Genomic DNA, 23,413 nt, shown 5'->3' on the forward strand with positions numbered 1-23,413 from the left:
ACGAAGAAAATAACATCAAGCTTTACATCTGTGACGCCAACTCTAAAGAGGACGCAACGCTTCTAGGCTTAAAAAGGTTTTCTGTACACGTTGGAGGCAAGCCGAGTCATAGAACCAGTTGCACGAGTCGACATCGCACACTGTGCGATCAGACAAAATATTTTGGCTCACGACTGCACTGGTGTCAGTGTAAATGATTCGATGCACAGGACAGAGTAAATCGTTGAGAATTATATGCTGTTTAATCCCACGAGCGCTGCGAGTGGGTATAAGACTGTTTCCAAAGTTTAACGAGAGCATGCAGTTCTCACTGATCCATCAAATACGCCTGTGCATCATTCGTTTTATAAAATTGCTCCGCAATTTCATGAAATTAAACTTTTTTCCCATCATGCGTCCGATACATCGTCAATACTATACAAGGCTTGAGCCATGCGTTCGGATTTTACCGGACGCATGGCTCAGTGTGGATCAGTAACAATCAATGCATGATAGTTGACCAATCAGACTGCAGTGATTCTAAAGCCCATTTTATTATACATAATATTATTACACTGTAGCGTGATTGGCTGAAAGTCGACTGGCCCTGCGACCCAGTCGCAAGAAACTGGCATGGCTGGTAACGTCACACTTCCGGTCTTAAGGTCGTACGACCAGTAAATCGTGGCAAAGTCGTATAGTGGGCGGTGGCCTTTAACGTTCTCGTCGCAGACAACACCAAGAACAACATTGTACTCCGGCAAGTGTTCCGGAAACGTCACCCACACCGATCTTAAACCTTACATCGTGCATATGATTTCTTTACCAATGTGAGAGGAAGAAAACATCCTCAGATTATATGTGAACATCAGAAGGAAACATCCGACTGAAGATATTTCAGGATAACTTGGGGTGTTACATGATGTACCTTAAACTTCTATAATCCAGAAAAACAAAAAGACATACCAACAGATATATAAATATTTCGCCGAGAAGAGAAGATTTTTTTTTTTTTTTTGTAATGAGAGGAAAGGCATACCCTTGTGTACCATACGTCAAAAAAAAAAGAGGAAGAGAGAAATATGGGCTTTAAGTAAAGGTAAGATAAGGCACACCTTGGATATTTCTGCTACTTTAGCTTACACTGTTTTGCCTTTGAGTAAATGTACGATACAGAGGAAACATTATTTCGTTAGATTTTGATTATCTAAAGGAAGGAAAATTCTACAATCTTGTCTTATTGTATATTTGTATTTACTTAGTGTACATGATAACAACGCTTTTGTAAATATGTGAATAGATGAAATAATTATGACTGCATAGTACAGTACAGTCGAGTACACGTGTTTTTTTTTCTCTGTTACACGTGTTTTCAGAACCCTTGAATACTCTTTACGGAAACGAATTTGTATTAGATCGCTTTCTATGTGACTGAATACTTTTTTTATCAAATGCAAATAAATGGTGTTTCATACCATTGTATATTGTAAATGTGGATTACGACTAACTTTTTTAAAACTATACGGAGATGTTTGTCCCCCCCCCCCCCCCATTGGTGCATTTAAAACAAGGGAGAAATTCACCACTTCAACACTAGATATGTATTTAGGTTTCAGTGAAGCATTGTAAATGATGGAAAGCCCGGAATAAAATGGGATCATTAATACGACAGTTTTAATTGGCTGAGATGAAATATCGTCCCTTTATACTTCCTTGACCCTCTCGAAGTGGTCCTATGTTGAATGACAACCCCGGAAAGTTCCAAACTCTTTCCACCTTCCATGAAAGAGTATACACATCTATCTTTCCATTACTAGATATTCAAAATAAGAAGCGCTAAATACTGGTACAAATTTTACCTTGTTTACCTTGCAGAAAGATGTTCTGACATCAGACGACATTGAATTGTCATTAAAAGGAACGTGGCACTTTTGTGTAATCAATCATCTGCAAAGTGAGGTTTCTCGTCGTTTTCATCGACAAGCGATTCGGTTTAAAGTCCAATCCATTATAAGACCTAATAGATGGACAAGTTCATGATTTATTAGGCACTAAAGATAATACATCAAGACATATAATAATAATGCAAGACCTTAAGAACACGAGAACATAACTTGACACAATGCACTCTTTCAAGACGTCTGCAATCGCTTTTAATTTCTTATGCTTTTATTTTCTCAGATGTTTGAACGAATGGGCACTGTAAAATGAAAACATCAAACCATGTGCACGTATTTACAATATGATATTCACAATATAAAACATATATAACAACAGCTGTCTAAAAGTGCATTTATACGTATGGAATGATCCATACATCTGAAAGACTTTGTTTGCAAGAACTTAAGATTTGCATGACAAATCATACGAAATCATACCTTGATTCTCTGACGAATACTTTTTGAGCATGATTAACTTACTTTGTGAATAGAGAAATGTGGAGTCAAATAATCAATCGGAGGACCAATATTAGATCTCGCGTGAACCCAAACAGTTGAAATACCTCGTGATTAACATGTTATTTTGTGGAAAAAAAAACCCACTTTTTTATAAGGTATTATTTATCAATCTTGGGACAAATAAAGTTTTCTTACCAAATGTATGATTTTCACGTAAACGAAAGGATATTCAACAAAGTTTGAGTGACTTTCGAGTGATCAAGAATCGTCTGGAAACAAAGTCTCTCATTACCATTGCTTGTATCCAAGCTTCACAAAAAAGTCACAAACTTCAAAGAAAAGTGAAGAAGATTACACTTGCCAATGGCAAAAAAGAGAATTTTCAGGAAAGGAAAATTATCTGACTATTCAAGGAGAGCAGGAAAATAATTACACGCATGTACGTTCTCTCTTCGTATAAAGTGAACATCTTTTTCGCTGTGATAAATGAAAAATGACAGAACTGAAACAGGGGGGGGGGATATCTCGTACTCCGCGATTCGAGGTACTGTGTAACCATGGTAACAAACTTTCCAGAAGTCCGCATCTATAAGGAAGGCGGAGTACACGGTCAGGTACTGTCCCGGGGGTACTGCGCAGATGAATATTAACAACTTCTCTCTTACCCACCAAGTACGTGAAGGAACGCATCATAAAACAGTGTAGGTTAGGACAAGTCGACAATGAAGCCAGCCTTCCATCAACGTTTATGACAACATGAGTATAATTTTGTAGTAGCCGCGAAAAAAAAGTCATAATTGCCAGCCCCATAAATCTATATTCGGGTTAGCACTTTCAGGTGGATGCCCTGCTCATAATCTTTCAGCAAGTGTTGAATAGCTAATTGCAGATTTTTTTGATTCACACGATTAACTTTGCATAATATCCATAATACACCACAAAGGATAAGAAATGTAATCTTTCACGATACACGGTATTTTTTTTAAATTAATCAATGAGTGATAACATCATTCTATCTTTCGTTTTAAGCACTTTGTTTTGACAGCACACTTTACATATCCCATTCCATGCTTTCACTTCTCTATACCTTGTAACGTCAATCATGGGTTATTTGGCAGACTTATTTTCTTTCGCTCACAACTGCCTCCTTCCTGGAAGCAATGCTATCGTTGTGCTTTCAAATTGCATAAATTCACTTAGTAGAGGGAAACATCGAAACTTACATACAATTCAGTGTATAGTCCATTTGCATCCATGAGAGTTTGGGGCCACTTGCCAGGAAGAAGAGGAGACAAAAACCTAATAAATGTATCGATGCTGTAAGTCTGACCCGTGATTATTAACCCAGCAAGTCCTGGCGTAGTTTCGCCATTATCAAATTGGCAACTCTGATTTTTATTACTTATCCTTACGCTGGATATAAGATTGGATGGAATTGGTTACATTCATTAAATCTGCCCAAAATATGTTAGTGATTGACAAATTGCCCTACCTCGACGTAAATAGGTTAATTTGTCAATCAGTTTCATTAAAAAAAAATCTCGACGGAATATTTTTCATGAATTTGCCAAGAATATATATGTAAATGATAATACAAAGATTTGCCAAATTGAGATAGAAACATTAACTCTGATCTTCTCAAACGTTAAGTTAAAGATCAATAATTAATTTAGCAATTTTAGATACTTTCGATGAACAGTAAGACTTATGCTAAAAATAGAAACAACATCAAAGCACAAAAATTTAATGGGTTCAAGTGACCGTTCATGCGACTAAAAAGACATGCTCTGTCAACGGGAACAACGATGATATCGTTGAACACAAGCAAAGTAAATGTTTGGGTACCAATGTGAATGACTGGAATCATCACATACATATGCGGCAATATAATATTTTGTATTATTTTCTATTATATAAGTATATACATGTGTATATACATATGTAGATAGAAAGATTAGAAAAACCAGAAGTAGCATATGATTTTAATATGGTCTCGCTCTTAAACAGAATTATGCCAAGCGTGCCAGATTTGGCAGCTTATCAAGTGCCCAAAACTTTACGAGGCGTCGGGTGAAATCTAAACTGCACAGTAGGTAAGTAGTTGAGACGTTTGACACGTCTTTGATTGACATGACCAAAGTTCACGTTGCCTCAGTCTATACATGAGTGGCCGCTTGGTCGAATCTTCAATCATTTTTTAAGCTCGCCTTTACTCAGACTAACTCATATCAATATTGTAGGTTTTCCTGGCCAATTCCGCACTTTTTTCAATCTAATTCCTAATTGCTGCATTCAATTTAGCACAATTTAGCCTAGACGGCATGTTCGGTATTTCAATTTTATAATCTTTTCATTCAAATTCATTTTGGAGCATTCAAATTACCTTTTACATCATTCGAGTCAGCACTTTTTCAGTTCAAATTCGTAAGACGAGCACCATTTCGCAAATCGTTCATTCAATTTAGCACGATATAGTCACGTGATCACGTATACGCTGCGCTCGTTCATTCGAATTCATTCTTGGGCATCCAATTTTGCATTTACTGCGGTCAATTTAGCAGACACGTTTATGCTTTTATTCTGATATCACCTTTGCAACAGTACTTTCAAAATATGTGCATGTGCTTATGATGTTCGATAGCATTATTTCATTCACAGATACATTGATCTTAAGTTTGTTTTGTCAATAATTGGGAGAATGAGGTTTCAATTTGCATCGTGATTATTTCTTTCATCTGCATGTTTCATTATTTTCATTTGGTGGGTGCTAGATTGCGTTAATTATCATTAGGAATAAATAAAAGTTCTTGGATCAGCTCTAGCCATCAATTTGTCAAGGTTATTACCCTCGAATGCTTCTATAATTCTTTCCCTGTCTTCTTGAGAGATACGCCTGTATCTAACTCGTGCTGCCATGACTGGACATAAGAAAGTGAAGTGAATCTATGGTACTGGTGCAAGCATGGCATGTATAGTTCTGATAACATGTATGAAAGAACAACAAACAGAGCAACAAACTTGAGTTATTTAGGGTCAAAGATACCTTTACTATATACTTAACAGTGTGTGGATGAAACAAAAATTCACATTTAAATACATATAAATCACGGTTCTCACCTTTTCAAAATAGAAATAACATTACGCCAATTTGAATGAACATGTTTGGAATTTGACTGCCCATACGCGAAATTGAATGACTGAAATACCATTTTCCGCCAGTGCTGGCGAATTTGAATGACTGAAGAGCACGTGCCAATTTGAATGCCCGTGTTACGAATTCGAAAGGCACATGTGCGAATTTCAATGACCGAAATGCTAAATTGAACGAACAAGTTGAAATTTTGAATGACAGGATGTGCAGTGACGAGGATTTTCGCTAAATTGAATGAACCTTTTATCAAATGGACTGACAAAAGTGCGAAATTGGCCGGGAAAACCTATAGTAAACTCTGCTGGCGAACTGTATAGTATTGTTTGTTTGTAGCTTGCAAAACTCTTTGCTCCCCCAATTTTTGTTTTAATCTCTGAGTGTATTTCTTTTAGCATTCATACATTATATCTAATATAAATATTTCTACAAGCTGGCCTCGAACCACAGCATTACAGCGCGTGGAATGTGGAAGGATGTTATTCACGCCTGTTTGTCTGGGCCTTAGCTAAAGTGCATGTGGAATTGCTTTGAACGGTCCAGTTTGTCGTAGCTTTCATCCCCATCCAGATTTCTGTCCACGCTGCCGATGCGCGACCTGTGATTTTGACCATCCTGAACAAAGATGGTGTCGTACTTTTGAGCTTGGTTCTTTTGCAGCGAGTGGTCGCTGATGTGTTCGTATCGACCGTCAACCGCTGTGTCTGTGCTCATGACGGGTCGGTTGGCTATGACGTCGGGTATGTTGCGATCCTGGAGCGGCCGAGGCTGGGGTGGCGCCATTTGCTGGCCCTCGTTCAATTTGAAGTAGTACGGATCTTCTGGCGGATGCTGGGCGGAGCTGCCACAGCCGGTGGGGGCGCGCTGCAGCTGATGTGGTGTGTCCACCACACGCATAGTCCCAACCATAGAGCCATGGTGATGCGGCAGGTGGTACTCGTGGTTGACAGCCTGCGTCAAACCCTGCCGTGGTTGGCTCGGCGGATAGGGATGGTGAACATCCCCTTCAGGCCTTCCCTTAATCAAACCCATGTAGCCCCCTACATTGCCACCATCGTTCCTTCTACTGGCTCCGTTGTCTGCAGTGTTGTCTGCGGTGCGGATCGGGAAGGCCTCGGACTTTGCGTAAGGTATGGCGTGAGGTGTACGACCTGTCTGCGTGGTCTGTGCTGGTACGTGGTGGGTTGGTCCGGCGTAATGGTGATGTTGCGAGATGTTGGTGTCCCCGTGTTGTCCTTTTTTACCGTTGGCAGGCTGGCAGCATGGCTGTATGGGGTTGGCACATGTGCACACAGCTCCTAGAATACAAAAAGAAAAAGAGAAACGAAAAGACTTCGATGACGGACAATTTATCAATCAGGTTGAATAAAAACCAATATATATATATATATATATATATATATATATATATATATATTTCTATTTTGTTCTTTTTGTAGAATATGAAGGAATAGCTTTTTTTAAACATCACTAGAGATAATTCCATGGTTGTAGGGAAGCATTCCAACGAAGCAAAAATAAATCTCAAAGATTAAAATCTACTTACAATGTAGGGTCTATTTCTCTACGAATTATGACTTTTACTACAAAATTAGATATGGAAGAGTTACAAGAACATTGTTTCTTATTGCAGGTCGTGGTGGGTCTTTTGAACCACAGCACAAAACCAATTTCTCGACAACCCTCTCTGATTAAACCATTATGCCATAAGTTAGGCATTAACATTCAGTATCACGGCAATTCTTGTTGGGGGGGGGGTGGGAGGTGGGAAAAAACTGCTGCTAGCCAGTCATGAGATAGAAATGACGAACTACGCGGATCATTATGACCAACCTTCAGATCAGCGCTGATATAAAGGAATTCACGTAGGAAAACGAGGGGGGAAGTTTTGGACTCTTTCCCATCGTAATTGTTCAGGAAAGACTGTTCTATGTCAAATTTGCCTCTGTCTATCTTTCTTCAAACGTCATTCGAAGTGCTGTCCCTACTGTTCCTTATTCACGTGCACATACATTGGTGCATTGGCGCATTACTGTTGGTCGAAATGATATGCAATTACGTCTCCAAATATGTTTTCATGTACTTGAAATGCATATCTTTCATTTACATGGTTTGTAGATTCATTATGAATCCCCACAACTTCCGATGTGATGAGGCAAAGGAGCCATTTTGCTGTGTATGTTTCTATAATTTGATCATTATGTGGAAATTTGCTTGCATTATGGGTATGGTGACTTTCATGTGTGTATTGCGAGAAAGGCAAGCTGTTTCTCTTAGCATGTCATGAACCTTTTCTGAACGTCAAAAAAGAAAATTGCGACTCAACTGTAAGAGAATGTGTAACCTTCAAATTTCACTCATAACATCCCATAATCAATATCATTACAAACCACATTGATATGCCAAATATAACAAGCCATAATAATTGTGCTGTCTTATTAAGTACTAGAGTCATTACAAACCTGAGATGAATCTATCCTTGCCATGGTGATATTAGTTTATTACCAGCCTTTACCACTATTTTTTTTAAATAAATAAATACAGCAGCATCACAATTTGCAGATTGATATTGTAGCAGACAAAGGCATCGTCATTGCGGAATAGAATATTTTCTGCCAAAGTAAGTTTTACCATGGATATAGAGAATATGTGCTTAAACAGCTAATTTCGTCTACAGTACTAGTATTTCAACATTGTCATATTTTGACTCTATGCTTATTAAATCAGTTTTCCTTGTCCCATGGGAGTCTGATGGGATTGTTTCCTTGTTGAAATAAGTCAACATATTGATTGGAATTTGAAACGCGAAATATAAGAATGAGTGAAAAACTCCTGATAATATAAGATCATAATTTGTTCGTTTGATTTTTGGTGGTGTTGGTGTTGGCGTAAAGCTGAAGGGGGCGCTCTATAGGCTGGTCCCTCGGCTTGAAGGAGATTTTTCTCGAAACCAACAGAGACCCCATTTACAGTGCGAGGCTCGGCCGCGGCCGAGCCGCGGCCCGGCCCAGCCCCGCTTCAGTGTAAACGTGCAAAAGGCCAAATGTGAGGCCAAAATTGGCCTTGCATTTGGCCTCGCTCTGGAGGTGGTCTCGGCCTTTTCTCAGTGTAAACGCAAACTGGGCCAAATGCGCGGCCAATTTTAGTCTGGCTTCCAAACCCTCTGCCTGTATCTTTCACTATTCAGGACATTAACCCCCTCAACGTCGAAAACTAGTATAGTTTAAGGTGGTTTTGTCCTGCAAATGATTTTTTTTTTTCCCCTTCGGCAAAGGCCTTTGCCCGAACGGCGACTTCGTCGCCATAGAATTCAGTTGGCAAAGGGTCTGAAAACCAGACAATACCAAATTGCGTTTTTTTACAAGTAGAGCGCCACTACGACAAAATATTGAAAGGTTTGAATTAAAAGCGCGGCCGAGTCCAGCAGTGTAAACGGACAAAATTGCGAGGCTCGGCCGCGCAATTGAGGCCGGGCTCGGCCGCGGCTCGTCCGCGGCCGAGCCCGGCCCCGCACTGTAAACGGGGTCTTATACTCATCGTAAAAGCTTTGCTGGGCTTGGTCTTAAAAAACCGAGGAGGGCGCACTTTAATAACAACTGGCAATCACCGAACTGAATCACTATTCCCGGTGGCCAACATCCTCCTACAGAAAAACGTTCCTTGATACGTGACGCGACAGATGAGAATGATGACAGGCCTTATCCACAGCCCTATCTTTTTGTCTTTTTTTTTTGGGGGGGGATGTTATCTGTCTTTCTTCTTCTTCTTCTCCTTCTTAACGTGCCCTTGATATGACGTGTATCTGATATCATCTCCATAAGGTTGTACGGCGGCCGGGTGGCTTATCATGGCACTGATATCATGATCCACGTGATCATCTGATATTTAACTGCGGACGAAATATCAGTGATTTCGATGCCAGGTGGAAGTGGCATTATTAAAGCCGCCATAACCCACAGGCCGCCTGAAATGAGGAAAAGATTCGTGTGAGTTAAGAAAAGGTTAACCCCAGATATAACTGCATGGCATCACAAGTTTGGTCATCAAGATTCAAAACACTTTGAATTACTTCCATGACAGAATCACAGCTTACACCAAGTTTCCCTCTGTTGAACCGAGAAGCTTCAAGATCCAAAATAAACCATGAATTCTGCCAAATCTTGGTTATTAAGATATTCATGTATTGTGTGAATATATTCGTTCTGAATGTACCGACAATTGTGTTCTTCAACAATGAAACTCAAACTCAAATGAAATCTATCTCTTTATGTTTGCTTTGAATTTTTGAGTTACTTTTTGTGATTCTGCACTTCACTACATTGGCCCTTCCTGCTATCAATAGTTTTGTCAATATTTTGTTATAAGATGATCAAGTATTATGTGCAGAAAATGCAGAAATAAGTCCTTTTAGAGAAAGGAAGTAAACCAACCAACCAACAGCACTGAAATCATGCCAACACGAAACGCTTTCAGTTAGAAAACGCTCCTCACAAAATCATCATTTGCCTTCGAACTGGCTAAAGCCAAACTGTGCTCGTTCGTCACTGAGCATTCTGTAACCGTTCATTAAACTGGTATTTGTGTTTCCGGCTTCATTGACTGTCATGAAGTTGAACTCACCCATTACTCAGTGCTCAGAATTGGCACGATACAAGAGCCTTGTTACACTGCACATGACCTATCATTTTCTTTTTAAAACATGTGTGTTCTGATTTTGAATAATGTAATATTGATATTTGTGACTGAAAGCCGAATAGATAATAAAAATAATGATAGTAATAATAATGATAATAATAATGATAATGAAAAAACAATAATAATAACCACGATGAAGTACATGCAGGCTTCTTCATCCGCTCTTCATGTTTTTTTCCTGTGATGATTTAAATCTTTGTCAACCTTTGGAAGCTGCAGCACGATTTTCCACAGGTTTAAATGGATATTAACCCCTCTCCATGAGCATAATATGAGCATATGAATGGAAATCAGTTTATACTTTATCTCTCATATCTTCTGTACTGCGATCAAGTTAAATACTCGTACTTAAATAGCGTTGTAAAAAGACCGGGGGTGGGGGTGGGGGAGGACGAAGATTTGTAGAATATCATCAGCCTTTCGCTCTCAAAGCAGGTTATCTAATCTCACGCCAATCTTTTTGCGCCTAACTCTACAAACTCGTGCCATGGAGAAAGTCAGCGACCTTTTCACACCATCTTGACGTTTTCACTTTCGTTACCATGGTTACGATGACTACTTCGAATTATAAGTTCTTGCGTCGATTCATGTCACTTAAGTGCGATCGCGTTCCTTGATTAAGGCATATATTCGTCGATGATGACGTGAATTGAATATCCAGGCAAATTCAATCTTAAAATCTGAAAAGGGCGTCTCGGTTGTTTCGCGATTTTTGAAGGTCTTAAATGCTCACACTTGTTCTAATTCGTACATAATTATTCGATTAGGATGACTTGCGAATCATGAATATTATGAAAGTTTCACAAGAAATTAGAGTCACTCGACAATGTCTTTGATTTTGTGAAATATTCACTTTAGTATTTTCAAACGATTGATTTAGAACTCATTAACCATTTTGAAACAAGATCAATGTTACCTTTTCGGCTTTCCACAATTACTTCAAAAGCCATTTGGCACTAACCCTATTGACAGCATTGTCTGTTTTACGCATATCAAGTTTAATGCGCACCTCTAATTAATCGCATTTGTATGTGTTTTCGTTCGTCGATTTTAAATTTTTATAATTCTTTTCTCACAGGTTGTTTTCACATTGCGTGTGACTTCGTTGTCTGTGTCCGAATCAGAATTGAGCTATACCGTATCATGAAACAAAAACCAATAAATCGATCACATGGAATCTCATACAAGTGTATCAATGTCATGGCAGAACGTCTAGCTCTACTTTTGGTCTCACTTGACATGATGTAATAACGCAGTGGTCCATGTTTTGACCACTTGGGGTATATACTATAGGGAAAGTCAAAATCATTGTCCTCCTTTTCTGTGGAGGGGGTGTGACATACCTTTAAAAACTTGCGTTATTCATAGTTCGTTTCGCGGAGGCTCCAATTATTCACCGAGCGAACCTGACCACAGGATGTGCCTCATTAGCTCGCGTACCCGATTTTTCAGCAAACTGCCAATCAAAGTTAGGAGTCACTTTGGAAACAAAAGTGTCTCCCTCGTTCTGCTGAACCCCCTTTAAGTCAATAATGTTTGTTCTACGTGGTCAGCGTGTGAGCACAACAGACAATATATCAATAAAACTTCTTGACATACAAGGCTGTCTCTTTTTTTTTTGTCCAAACTTCAGTTTGAAATACAAAAGTGTCCCTCGTTGAGCTCATCACCTTTTAAGTCAATAATAATTTTTGTCCTACGCGGTCGGAGTGTGAGCAGAACAGGCAAAGTATCTAGAGTTATTGACATACAAGGCTGTTTTTCCCGAAATCTTCAGTTGAATATAGGGCAATCTGATTTTCTGTGACTCTTTTAATATTCATATTTTGAGCTTTGTATCGTAGTTTAGAATAGGTAAAGCACTTATAAAAGGGATGAGCTCAACGAGGGAGACACTGTATTTCAAACTGAAGTTTTGGCCAAAAAAAAAAAAAAAAAAACAGCCTCGTATGTCAATAAGTTTTATTTATATCTGTTGTGCTCACACGCTGACCGTGTAGAACAAACATTATTGACTTCGGCGCCGAAAGGGGTTGAGCAGAATGACGGAGAACACTTTTTGTTTCCAAAGTGGCTTCTAATGTGTAAATCCTCCAAAAGTAGCATCTATAACAATAAGACCATCTTAATTCCTTGTGGTATACTATAGATAAAGTTTCTTCTTGTACAACTAACCGTTTGGCAATGAAAAGATGTGATATTTTGCTTCATAATTTAAGAGTGTATATAATGTGTTCGCAAAGGAGTGCAGGATTCGTATACAATAGTAATTACCGGCGTCAGACCTTACTTATATGTCAACGGGTACTCAAAGTCAATATTCTACTTTGCATGGGGAGGGAAGATTACGTAATGGCGTATAAATAGATTCGAGCTGTATAAAGGGCAGGAAGAACGTTGTGGCGCGCTCATTTAGACTGAAATCCCTCGCTGATCTATCACTGACGCAAATTGTGTCACGCTTGTCAAGAGTTCAACTTCTGTGTTAGACGAGGATGTCAACTGACGTAAACAGGCAACATCATGCAAGGCAGAAACTTGGTGCGACTTCCCATGTCATAATGCTGCTGATCTATTCTCTTCCATTCTATTTTCAAACGCCGGCACTCTATATTTGGCTGCTAACAAATTCTACAGAGTTTATCATCATCTGGTGCACTATATTAATGCAGCCCAAAGATTTGTTTCTATCACATTATTTTGTGGCGATATACAAGCATATATGAAAGCGAGATGAAACATAGCAAGCGGTTGTTGTAAGTTTATATGAATATTTACATATTTGAGTGTTATTATTGGTACTATCATTATTATTACTCTACTTCTCATTGTTATACTACGCAGAAATGAACATATAAACATAAATGATATAAATGAATATAAATATGAACATAATCTTGTATTATACATATATATATACATATATATATATATATATATATATATAGAGAGAGAGAGAGAGAGAGAGAGAGACAGACAGAGAGACAGAGAGAGAGAGAGAGAGACGGGTGTACGTTGGTGCTTGATTTATGTTAACAACTCGAAACATCTTACCAATTTATTGCAATATGTGTGACGAACATGCTATATGCCTGGTCTCTTATTGTTTGCATAATTCAATGTGCACAAATCTTAAAAAAAACAACTCGTTATCATGTATTTTTCAAGTGTATGGAAGCAAAGCTTCATATAATATAAGAATCCATTTGACGAACGTTCAAATAACGAAATTCGTTGAATTTGGTACTGGGATGCAAAGGAGTATTCGCGATGAATGTCTGAAGTTTACACTGTTCGATTGCGCGGTTAAATTTACTAATCAAAACTAAACAAATTAGATTTCTGCATATCGCCACTCATTGAGAAAGCATCAACCGGTTACAACATTTGTCACGTAGAGAGAGGATAGACGACGAGAAAAGAAAATCCTTACTGTGTAATTAAGCTGTTTTCTCTCTTTCTTCTCCCTCTTATTGCTTAATCACGTTATCGACTGGAATTTAACCGATTCATGTACCCCCTCTCTGTGTATGTCGTTCTTTCTCCCTTCCTTCTTTCCTTCCTCTTCTTTCATCATCACGCAATCGCTGACTCGACTTGAATGCGAGCAAGTCACTTTCCTCTGTCTGTCCTCTCCCTCCTCTTCCTTTCTGTTTTCCCTTCCCTCAATCATTCACTCGCCTCGAACGTCAGCGAGTCTAATTGATAGTTCCCGGGAAATCACAGTAATACGCTCGACCTCTGTTGGATTAAAGGCGTATTACTTTGGCAGCTATCAGACGAGTATCGGAGATTAGTACATTGAACACTCCCTGTCATAATACGGGTATCGATGTCTTAGCTAAATTTAGAATTTTGTTTCTCATTATGACAACTTTACCATCTCCCCAGATAATCCTACCTCTTTATTCGCTCAACGGATAAGCGTTGATATTTTTTAAACAACGCTTGGGTTTATTTTTCTCTGAGAGTTGTATAGACGATTTCATACATCTCTGAACACATTCATCGCGCATTTTATTAACATGTTATTACTCTCTATGCTTTGAATACTCCTTTATATATTCCACAGATTGCAATAAAATGAAGTATGCTGTAAATTTTCGGCATTGTTCAGCACAGTGAGCTCCTAAAAATCCTCTGGGAATTGAATCAAAGGTCATATATTTATTTGTTCCAGTATTCTAAAATTTTTCTTTTCATATTTGGCATTAAATTTGAGTCCCCCTTTAAAGTATTAGCAGAAGAGAATTCGGTTTAAGTGATCGTGTTTTTTTTTTTTTTGTCGTGGTGTAAATCTGTTATGAACTTTGGAATTCATAAATAGATCTTTGTGTTTTTCTTTGAATGCGTGGCAATACACAAGATACCTTATGTAGATTTTGCGTCGACAAGATTTGGTTTGAATGAATGTGCTTTTCTTTATTTTGCAACGTATTTGAGATTTTATATAAAGATTGACAATTGTTAACATATATTTGTAAGTTACCATGAAAAATGTATCATCCATAATCACTGTTTTAACTTACATTCAAAAAATGGGGAAAAACAGACTTCAGTTGACATGGAGGAAACTATGCAATTGAAGAAAATTTGTCACTGGTGAGTAACTGTGTACATCTTTGAAGAAAAGGATAATGGATACGCCATCTCAATAAAATATTCGACGTCGAATTCAAGCAAAACAACATCAGTTTTATACATGAAAGTCACAGTTGTCTTGAAGTTAGCACGCCAAACTTTCTTTTAGGTGTATACAAATCTTACAATGGATCAGAGCCTAACTGTCCCTTGGTTTTTAGAGCAATGTATTCATCACTATGGATATTAGAAAAGTCTATTTTGCAGAGGGTGGCTTTATATAGAAGATTGTTGCTTAAAAAACAAAAGGGAAGCAAAGTATATTACAGCAAGAGTAAGGCTTGAAAGCGTAAAATAGGTAGAGGGATCAGAGAAATAAAACCCTTATATCTTACCATTGCCACCTGCTGCGCACTTTTCCCCTGGCGTGGCGTATCCGTTATGTGCATGAGGAAGCGTGAAACTGTTGCAAAGAAAGAGGAAATGCGCTAGTAATGTTACAAACAAAATAAAGCAACAGCAAGGGGGAAATTAACCAAGCACAGCAAAAACAAACATTCTCAGTCAAACGACGCAATGTCGTGATAAATATATTGATAACTGTTCGCTTAAATTAGTCAAATGGTTGACGAAATTCGATCTGCAAGGGTGCGGAGAATAGGAAGTTAAATTTGCAGTGTAAAGCTACATTCTCCAATTGCAATTCATAATTATACCATGTGCTTATTACGGTACTTCATATTCAGATACGTTTACGACTTCTCTTCAAGATCAATATTGCGAACATATTCGTCGTGATCGCGTTGACTGCCACGATTTCTCTTACACCCTCACCTGTGCTGTGATCGTTCACGATCTCGACGCCGCCGCCATACGCAGTAGATGACGAGGCTGATGACCGTGACTGTTATGGCGATGAGAATGGCCATGCCAATGAAGGCAGCGGCCTTGTAAACACCGAGCATTCCAACTGACCCTGAAAAGCATGAAAGAAAGATGTAGAGCAGAATTATATGACGAAAGAGCGGTTTAATTTCGTACCGGGTGTTTGAGCTTGTGATTCTGTTTTTCATGCTGCAGTATAAAACGCATTAATGTATATTGCTATTATTATCCCAATTATAATGATAAAAATAACAATGATAATGATAATAATAATACTGATAATAATTGATAATAATAATAACGATAATGATAATGATAATAAATAACAATGATAATAATTTCATTATAATTATGATTATTGTTATTATTGTTATTATTATCATTATTGTTATTATCATCATCATTATCATCATCATCATTATCGTTATCATTTCCATTACCATTTATTATAAATGACGCTAACATCGTATCATAATTCATTATCATAATAACGATCTATTCCGAGTGGCAATCAAAGATGTTATAAGAAAGATAAACACAAGAAAGAGATAGCAACATAATCATGATTAATTGAATGTGGAATATCAGTATTTTTTTTCTTCGTATACAAGCCCTGAGAATATAATGGTTATATATATTAAGGGTTATTGCCAAAAGAGTTATGTAAGATCTTAAGCATTAATTATTGACACTTGACAATACATCTACAGAATTTATCAGATGCAATGTTACACTTATAATGTAACACGTATATTCAAACAAAAACGGGATATTTCTAAAATGGTTTTTGATCTATCACAGCGATCATGATAAAATAAAGAAAATATGAAATTATAGCATTGTTTCATTCACATAAAAGCAAAACATTTAATAGAAATCATGGCAAGTTTTTCGACTCCTGATTAAGTATTATTGTAGAAAAAAGTCTTGATGTTGGAACCAAATACATAAGGTCCCCTAACCGCAGTACCAGACAACGTCATTCTTTCAAGTTAACAATGCAGGTAATATGTCATTTCCATGGATTCCCTCTCTTTAAAAACTAATTACAGGCATCCTATCAACGCAGGTGTCCATGCTTAAAAGATGTCACAGTTTTCTTAGAATCGATAGGAAGAAAGGAGATTTTCATAATATGCAAATGACATCAGGTGAAGAGAAAATAACGTTTAGGTCATTGCCTGAACAACGATTGGAGACAATGAGAAAATCGGATGTTTGGTTTTGTGAAAAGGAAACGACGGAAATTGACACTTCCCGTTCTTTCCACGGTATTAGAATGCGATATAGTTGCGACGAGTTAAGGCTAAAGGCTTTCCCCGAAGCCCTGCGTCGTAAAAGGATATGGCAGTTGAGCCGAGGATTGTAACTTAAAGATATTTGCACTTACGAACTTCCACTTTCACTCCCTATTTGCTAGATATTATTACACATTTTTTTTTTCGTCTAAATAAATAATCATGCTGGTTTTGGAATTAAAGCAAAATCAAATCGGATCAAAATATGTCTGAAAATATGTCTAAAGAATTCATTAAACTATTTGAGGATTGTGTTGTCTTTTTGTAGAAATTTATGTCCAATACTTCCTCAGATTGTGCGTGATCAGGACCTTAAGTTGACTGTGATCATGCTGCATTCTATCGTGGATCCTTCTTACCATTCGAATTGCTGCCCCTGCATTTCTTGTCTCCGGGTGGGCAAGGGCTGGCGTCTGGGCGGCCGAGATCACGGAAGTCGGGCTCTTCCACGTCCGGTTCTTCGTGCTCGATCTCTGATTCGGGTAGCTCAGGTCGTTCCGGTTTCTCCGTCGGTTCCGGTTTCTCTGGTCGCTCCGGTCGCTCCGGTCTCTCCGGTTTCTCTCTGTTATACTGCGGGCCTGCCGATATGAAGGAGAAATTTATTGAATATCGCATGATAAGTTTGAATATTCTTTTTTTTTTTGTACATTCTAATATTCAAATCCATAGTGTGTGTGAATGGGTGCTACTTTATATGCGTATAACCATCCTAAAAAAATAAACAAACATGTGATTGTACAATGCAGGGCTTATAAAATTCATTATCATATTCATTTGAAACAATGCCGTTTTTTGTAGAAATGAATAAGAAATTGCATAAAAATGTTCCGATACTATCTATAGAAATGCGTGATCTGACAGCTAGCCCCTTCTTATGTAAAAGAAAGTACAAGTACTACAGCAGTGAAGGGAATATGGAATGTTCGCATACTAAAAAGACATACCATATAGGCCTAATGATAGATAGATAGATAGATAGATAGATAGATAGATAGATAGATAGATGCAAGATGTGAAAGGAATTCAACACAAAACCTACCTAGAGGTGGGCATCCAATGCTTTGTCTATCTATTCCAGTTGCCGTTCTGCAGGAAACACAAACAAACGAACAGTTAAACAAATACAATGATTACCTGAATGAACAGAACCTGCCGATCGAAACGACAGGAATTCTTCGTTTGACTAGTTTGCAGTGTTGAAATAACCGCAGAAGTAACCAATGTGAACAGTGCATAGACGTGATAACTCCTTATAGCGAGCTCTAACGCGCCTTCTCAATTAGATCACGTTTGACTTCCGGATATCAATCAGATATTCAGTAGAAGACTGCAGCGTGTATCAGACCCCATAGATGTACCCCTCCCCCTCCCTCCCCGCCAGAAGAAGAGGAAAAAAATATGATTATGAAAAATGCTTACCGGAGACGAAAAATCTCAAGACGAGTCAATGATAATGATAAAAGATATCTTGATCGCACATGATAAACAATGATCTAATATTAAGATTTCTGTCTGGCTATATCCCGAGATGGATATATCCCCTCCACACACACTTACTTACATGCACATTACACACACAAACACACACACACACACACACACACACACACACACACACACTGACACTCACTTCCTATTTGTGTCTTTTGAACGAGATAGAGCTGTTGTATTGTTGTCATGGTAATCACATCATCAATAATGGCTGCACGAGCTGACTAGGGATGACATCATGCCACAGGAAGAACCTTATGCTGAGAGCACATTTAATAAAATTCGATCACGACGACAGAGCCTCTGATATTTCGGGACGGTATCTCACACGGTCAGTCAGGAACTTATAGAGAAAGTTTAATGAAAGATCACTAGTTTCTAACCCAAAATAAAAGTATTTTAGTGTCGCCATACTTCACCATTAGTTACGATATTTTTACCACAAAGATAGTACCATGCTCGAAAGATTATTATAACTACAAATTATTCAATGCAGGTGAACAAGAAAATGTGACAGTACGTGATGTATGTGACTTTTCAACAACAACCTAAAGACAGGGAATGTTATCACCAGATCAAATAAAAGTTCAGAGTGAAATTCAACATTAAACTATATTGTTGTGATTATTCTAAAGGTTTTATCCATATTGTAGAAATTTCCCATAATACCGCTGAGACCATTTTCTCAACATCAGGTTAGATGTTTAGCACCTTTACCAAAAGCAACATGCTTTTGTCGTGTGTGTGTGTGTGTGTGTGTGTTTACGCTTCTCATCAATTTTCATATATTGTGAAGATTTCATTGAATTTTGTAATATGTGAGTTCCTAGAAACAAGTATACTTGTAGAGGTACCTAATTCTAGGCCTTTTTATCAGTAGAAATTAATAAAAACAAAACGTCTCGAATAAATTGTTTAAAAGACGGTAATCGTTTTATACATAGGTATACTGTATTTACGTATATAATGCAGATAAATCATCAAAGTTACATTTGTCAGCTTACGTCATAATGGTAAATGAATGGGACATCTCTCACACGTTTCTTGACACTGAAACCATCTGCTCATAAAGTTGCGTGATGTTCAAATAAATGAGCATCAAAATCAAATTTTATTGACAATCGTCAGTCCTGTATCATCCAATTGTACCTGGCTGTACCATCGTTGATGCACTTTCTCTGTCATAAAATATCTTCTTCCACCTCTTTCCTTATTCACAAATAGATCGCAAAACCTAAAGTAATGACGTTGATTGAAAAGCGAGAGGTATAGCTTTCGGCCAACGTGAGGAAGAGTGGGATGTTAATTTAAAACGGGCAGTCACGAACAGGTTCTGAGGCTATTATTCAGGACGTAATGAGTACCACGGTTGCGTCATTGCAGCATAATAGATAACGGTATATATACCAATAATCACAATCATGCCCATCATTGCTCTTCTTTGTTTCATTCAGTTTTACACGTCGTTTCAGTGGCAATAATTAAGCGTCTTAAAGACTTCCTAAAATTACCATGGAATATTTTTTTCAACGGTCACATACACATTCTTGGTGATTTTATTAAAGGCATTCTAGGTGGTGATTTCAACATGAGTGGTAATTGTATTCTCTATGTGACCTTTGTCAAATAATTATGATATTCAATTCTGATATCTGATTAAAATCATTATATTTCCGTATGTTTGTAATCGTCAAAATTACCACATAAATCCTTTTCATTACGCATTTTATCAATGTATACACGTATATTTGTAACAATAATGCATTGTCGAAGTGACAACCTAATTTGATCCACTGATTATTGAGCAAAAACTTGTATTTTTTTTTCAATGTCATTGGAAAACCTATATTTCATTTTAATTTTATTGTTTTTGCATAGTACAAGTAATCATCTATGATCCCTTTCGAAAATATACACATGGTTCATCATAATTCAAGGCTGATTTTGCACATGAAAGGTAAGCAAATCATTGTGACATATAATCGCATGTACATTAAAATTGAAGTTGAATTCCAGATAACTGATTTTTTTTTTCACCGTCACTGTAGTACACAATTGTCTACAATTTTTCTACAATTGCCCCTTCTCTCTGGAATTCTCTACCCGCCTATATACATCAAGCCACTTCCGTTAATCAGTTTAAGATTTTGCTTAAGACTTATCTTTTTAGTATATAGTCCTTTGGAATAGTCCAGTTGTGTGTCGGTCGATGGAGGTGCACACTGATTTTGATTTTCATTATTTATCGCAATTAAACATTGTATCTATTTTTTGTATGTTTGTACTTGTATTTTGGTATTTTTGTATTATTCTGGTATAAATATTAATTTTTCCGGTAAACTGTGCGCTTAGAAACATCTGTATTAAGCGCCTTATAAATGTATTGTATTATTATTATTATTATTAATTGTGTTGTAAAACAATTCAAATTCAAATTTTATTAAGAGTTTTCTACCTTGAACATTTCACGGATAAAATACTGTCGTTTCTTTTTTATCGTGTTCATACAATCAGATTTACTATGCGTACATTCTAATATAACTAATATTTAGTTGTACAATAGACTGATAACAGAATTTAAAAAAAATGCTGAATTAGAGCTTTTGAGATTAAAGGAATAAACCGTGATTTGACTGAATTATGCCAGAATGTATTGTTGGGTGAAAGGCAGAATAAGGAATTAACTTTGGAAGAGACGAAAGCCTAAAAATGCCATGGAGTTTGGACAGCGGAACTTTAACCCTCTGCATGCCGCATCAATTTCCAATCCATGGGTTTGTGTGTGGAATTTGTGCACATTTGTCTAATTAGCACGGAAAGAGTTAATAAGAACTTATTATCATATTCTACACTCCTCAAGTAACTTAACGTAGTTTGATAGTAAGTGCGGAGGAATCTGAGATGATTATTGTCACACTCACCGGCATCTTGGATTCCGGCTCTCCGTGCAGGCGATGAGCGCTGCAATTGTCAAACAGGCGACAAGAAATCTGGAATCCATGACACTCCCTTGTAAGAACAGAGTTGGATTACACCTTCAACTCCGTTGGCAGATGCTACACCATGTGGAATATCCAAAACGTATATGTCCTGGCCGACTAACCAAAAGCAATGCGACAGGTCAGAGAGCTGATAGACAAAGGGCATAGATAATTTCCGATTTGTCTCACTGATGCTAGAAGGGCGCTGCTCCGGAGTACATGAAAATTCAACTAAGAAGCCAGTCAATGAAGATTATTTAGTGGGGATTTATGTCAAGGTTTCTGACCCTTTGCTAAGAGCAAGTTCTGCTTATGCTGCTATGAATGACAAGGGACAAGGGATTGTGCCAAAGACAGACCGACGTGTACGCCCGTAATTCCACGTTCCTCCCGACCCCCTTTCTGAGTGAACCACGCACATCAGGATTCTGTGAGGAGTCCCAGCACACTTTGGACGCTCGCAGAGTTCGTTCTGCACCCGCGCATTCTCGTTTGACGTAATGTAGAACTATTTATGTCGTCTGCTCTCGATGAATCAACACGTTGACACAGTCATACAGCATGGATCGGACCGCAGATAAAATTCTGGATCATTTTGATCCATGCACACACCAAAAAACAAAAACAAAAAACAAAGTTCAAACAAAACTTTACCTATGTCAGTTGGGAGAAACCAGCATTTAATGTGATCTTTTCAAACGTGCTTATAAAGACCCCTACAAAAACCGAGAAAAAACAAACAAATAAATATACAAACAAACAAACAAACAAACAAACAAATCTGTCATGAGCTTCGCGCCAAATTGGTCGAGTGAAGGGTCCTCTGATCCAATGACCACGGCTCAGACTGCACCAACTGAAACTTTAACGCTTGCAATATTGTGTCCCAAAATGGGACAGAGTGAATAAATGTCAGTGTGCACGCAATTCAAGAATCACGTGAAAGAAGTTGAAACATGTCACGTGATATAGTTTGAACCATGGAAACTGAACGTGAGATCTCTGCGTCCTCTTAGATATGGAATTTTTAGAAGTGCCTTCATTGAAATTCCAATTAGCATACAAGAAATATTCGTTAACTATCATTTGTACAAGTGTTGTAGAGAGTATGTTAAAGCATGAATATAGTAACTGATCCTATAGGGAAGCCCGACGAATGATAAAAATAAAGCTGAACAAAGTTTGCCGTATTTCGTGTCACTCTAATTGGCATGAGTTATGGCAAGCACTGATACTGTTGCAATAAATAGATTAATTTTTCGTGATCATTTGCCAAAAGTCCATGTCATCGTTCAACTACCGGATAGCAGAAATTACACTTTCCCTCTCTCCAGCACTCAGAATGTGGGACTATTAATCGGATCTGACATTTAAGTCATTGTGCCCGCTTTTGGTTTTGAACAAACCGCTCAAAGTTGAAATTCAATTGACTCTGTATATTCATGACTCTCAAAACTCTACGGCGAGTTCGTTGACAGATTTCATCAAGTTTAGGATAGTACTGCACCAGTTTTATTTTAGCCTTGGGCATCAGCGCCAACGTATTTTCGTTAGCCAAGACATCAAGCCGACACAATGAGGTTTTATATTTTACCAGAGGTCTTTTAATAGCCATCTGTCTGAAGATATGAAACGAATTTAAAGAGAGGTGAATGTGTACACCACGACTTGAAGAGGACACCTGTTCAACCAAACGCAATCACTGGCCTTAATGCTGAAATTAGCTCTTTCATTACAATATTGACAACGCTTCATATATAATTTCATGTGCATTTGCGGTGTAGGACCATGAGAGGAATAAGGTGATAAGTGTACCTAAATACTGTTGTGGTTGAAATACATTCTATCATATAGGCACTCTAACCTGCAGTGCGCGGTAAGGGAATAAAAAAAAATGATCACGAATATTTGTCAGGGTTCTTGAATTTCCTGGGCTAACATTGGTCGTGGTTGAAA

At 37.8% G+C, this 23,413-nt stretch overlaps 1 protein-coding gene across 1 annotated transcript; it reads right to left on the minus strand.

Moving 5' to 3' along the window:
- Positions 1–6,030: 6,030 nt before the first annotated feature.
- LOC139725055 (uncharacterized) lies at positions 6,031–21,477 on the minus strand. The gene is made up of 6 exons (XM_071636147.1): positions 21,398–21,477; positions 18,025–18,071; positions 17,345–17,563; positions 15,637–15,778; positions 15,198–15,265; positions 6,031–6,824 (listed from the first exon to the last, which is right to left on the minus strand). Exons 1-6 carry the CDS (start codon positions 21,475–21,477, stop codon positions 6,031–6,033), a joined length of 1,350 nt encoding a protein of 449 aa, XP_071492248.1.
- Positions 21,478–23,413: the final 1,936 nt, after the last annotated feature.

Source organism: Diadema antillarum, unplaced genomic scaffold (assembly GCF_040938485.1).
Source record: "Diadema antillarum isolate AM-2024a unplaced genomic scaffold, OU_Dant_1.0 scf00000016, whole genome shotgun sequence".
Lineage (NCBI taxonomy): Eukaryota > Metazoa > Echinodermata > Echinoidea > Diadematoida > Diadematidae > Diadema > Diadema antillarum.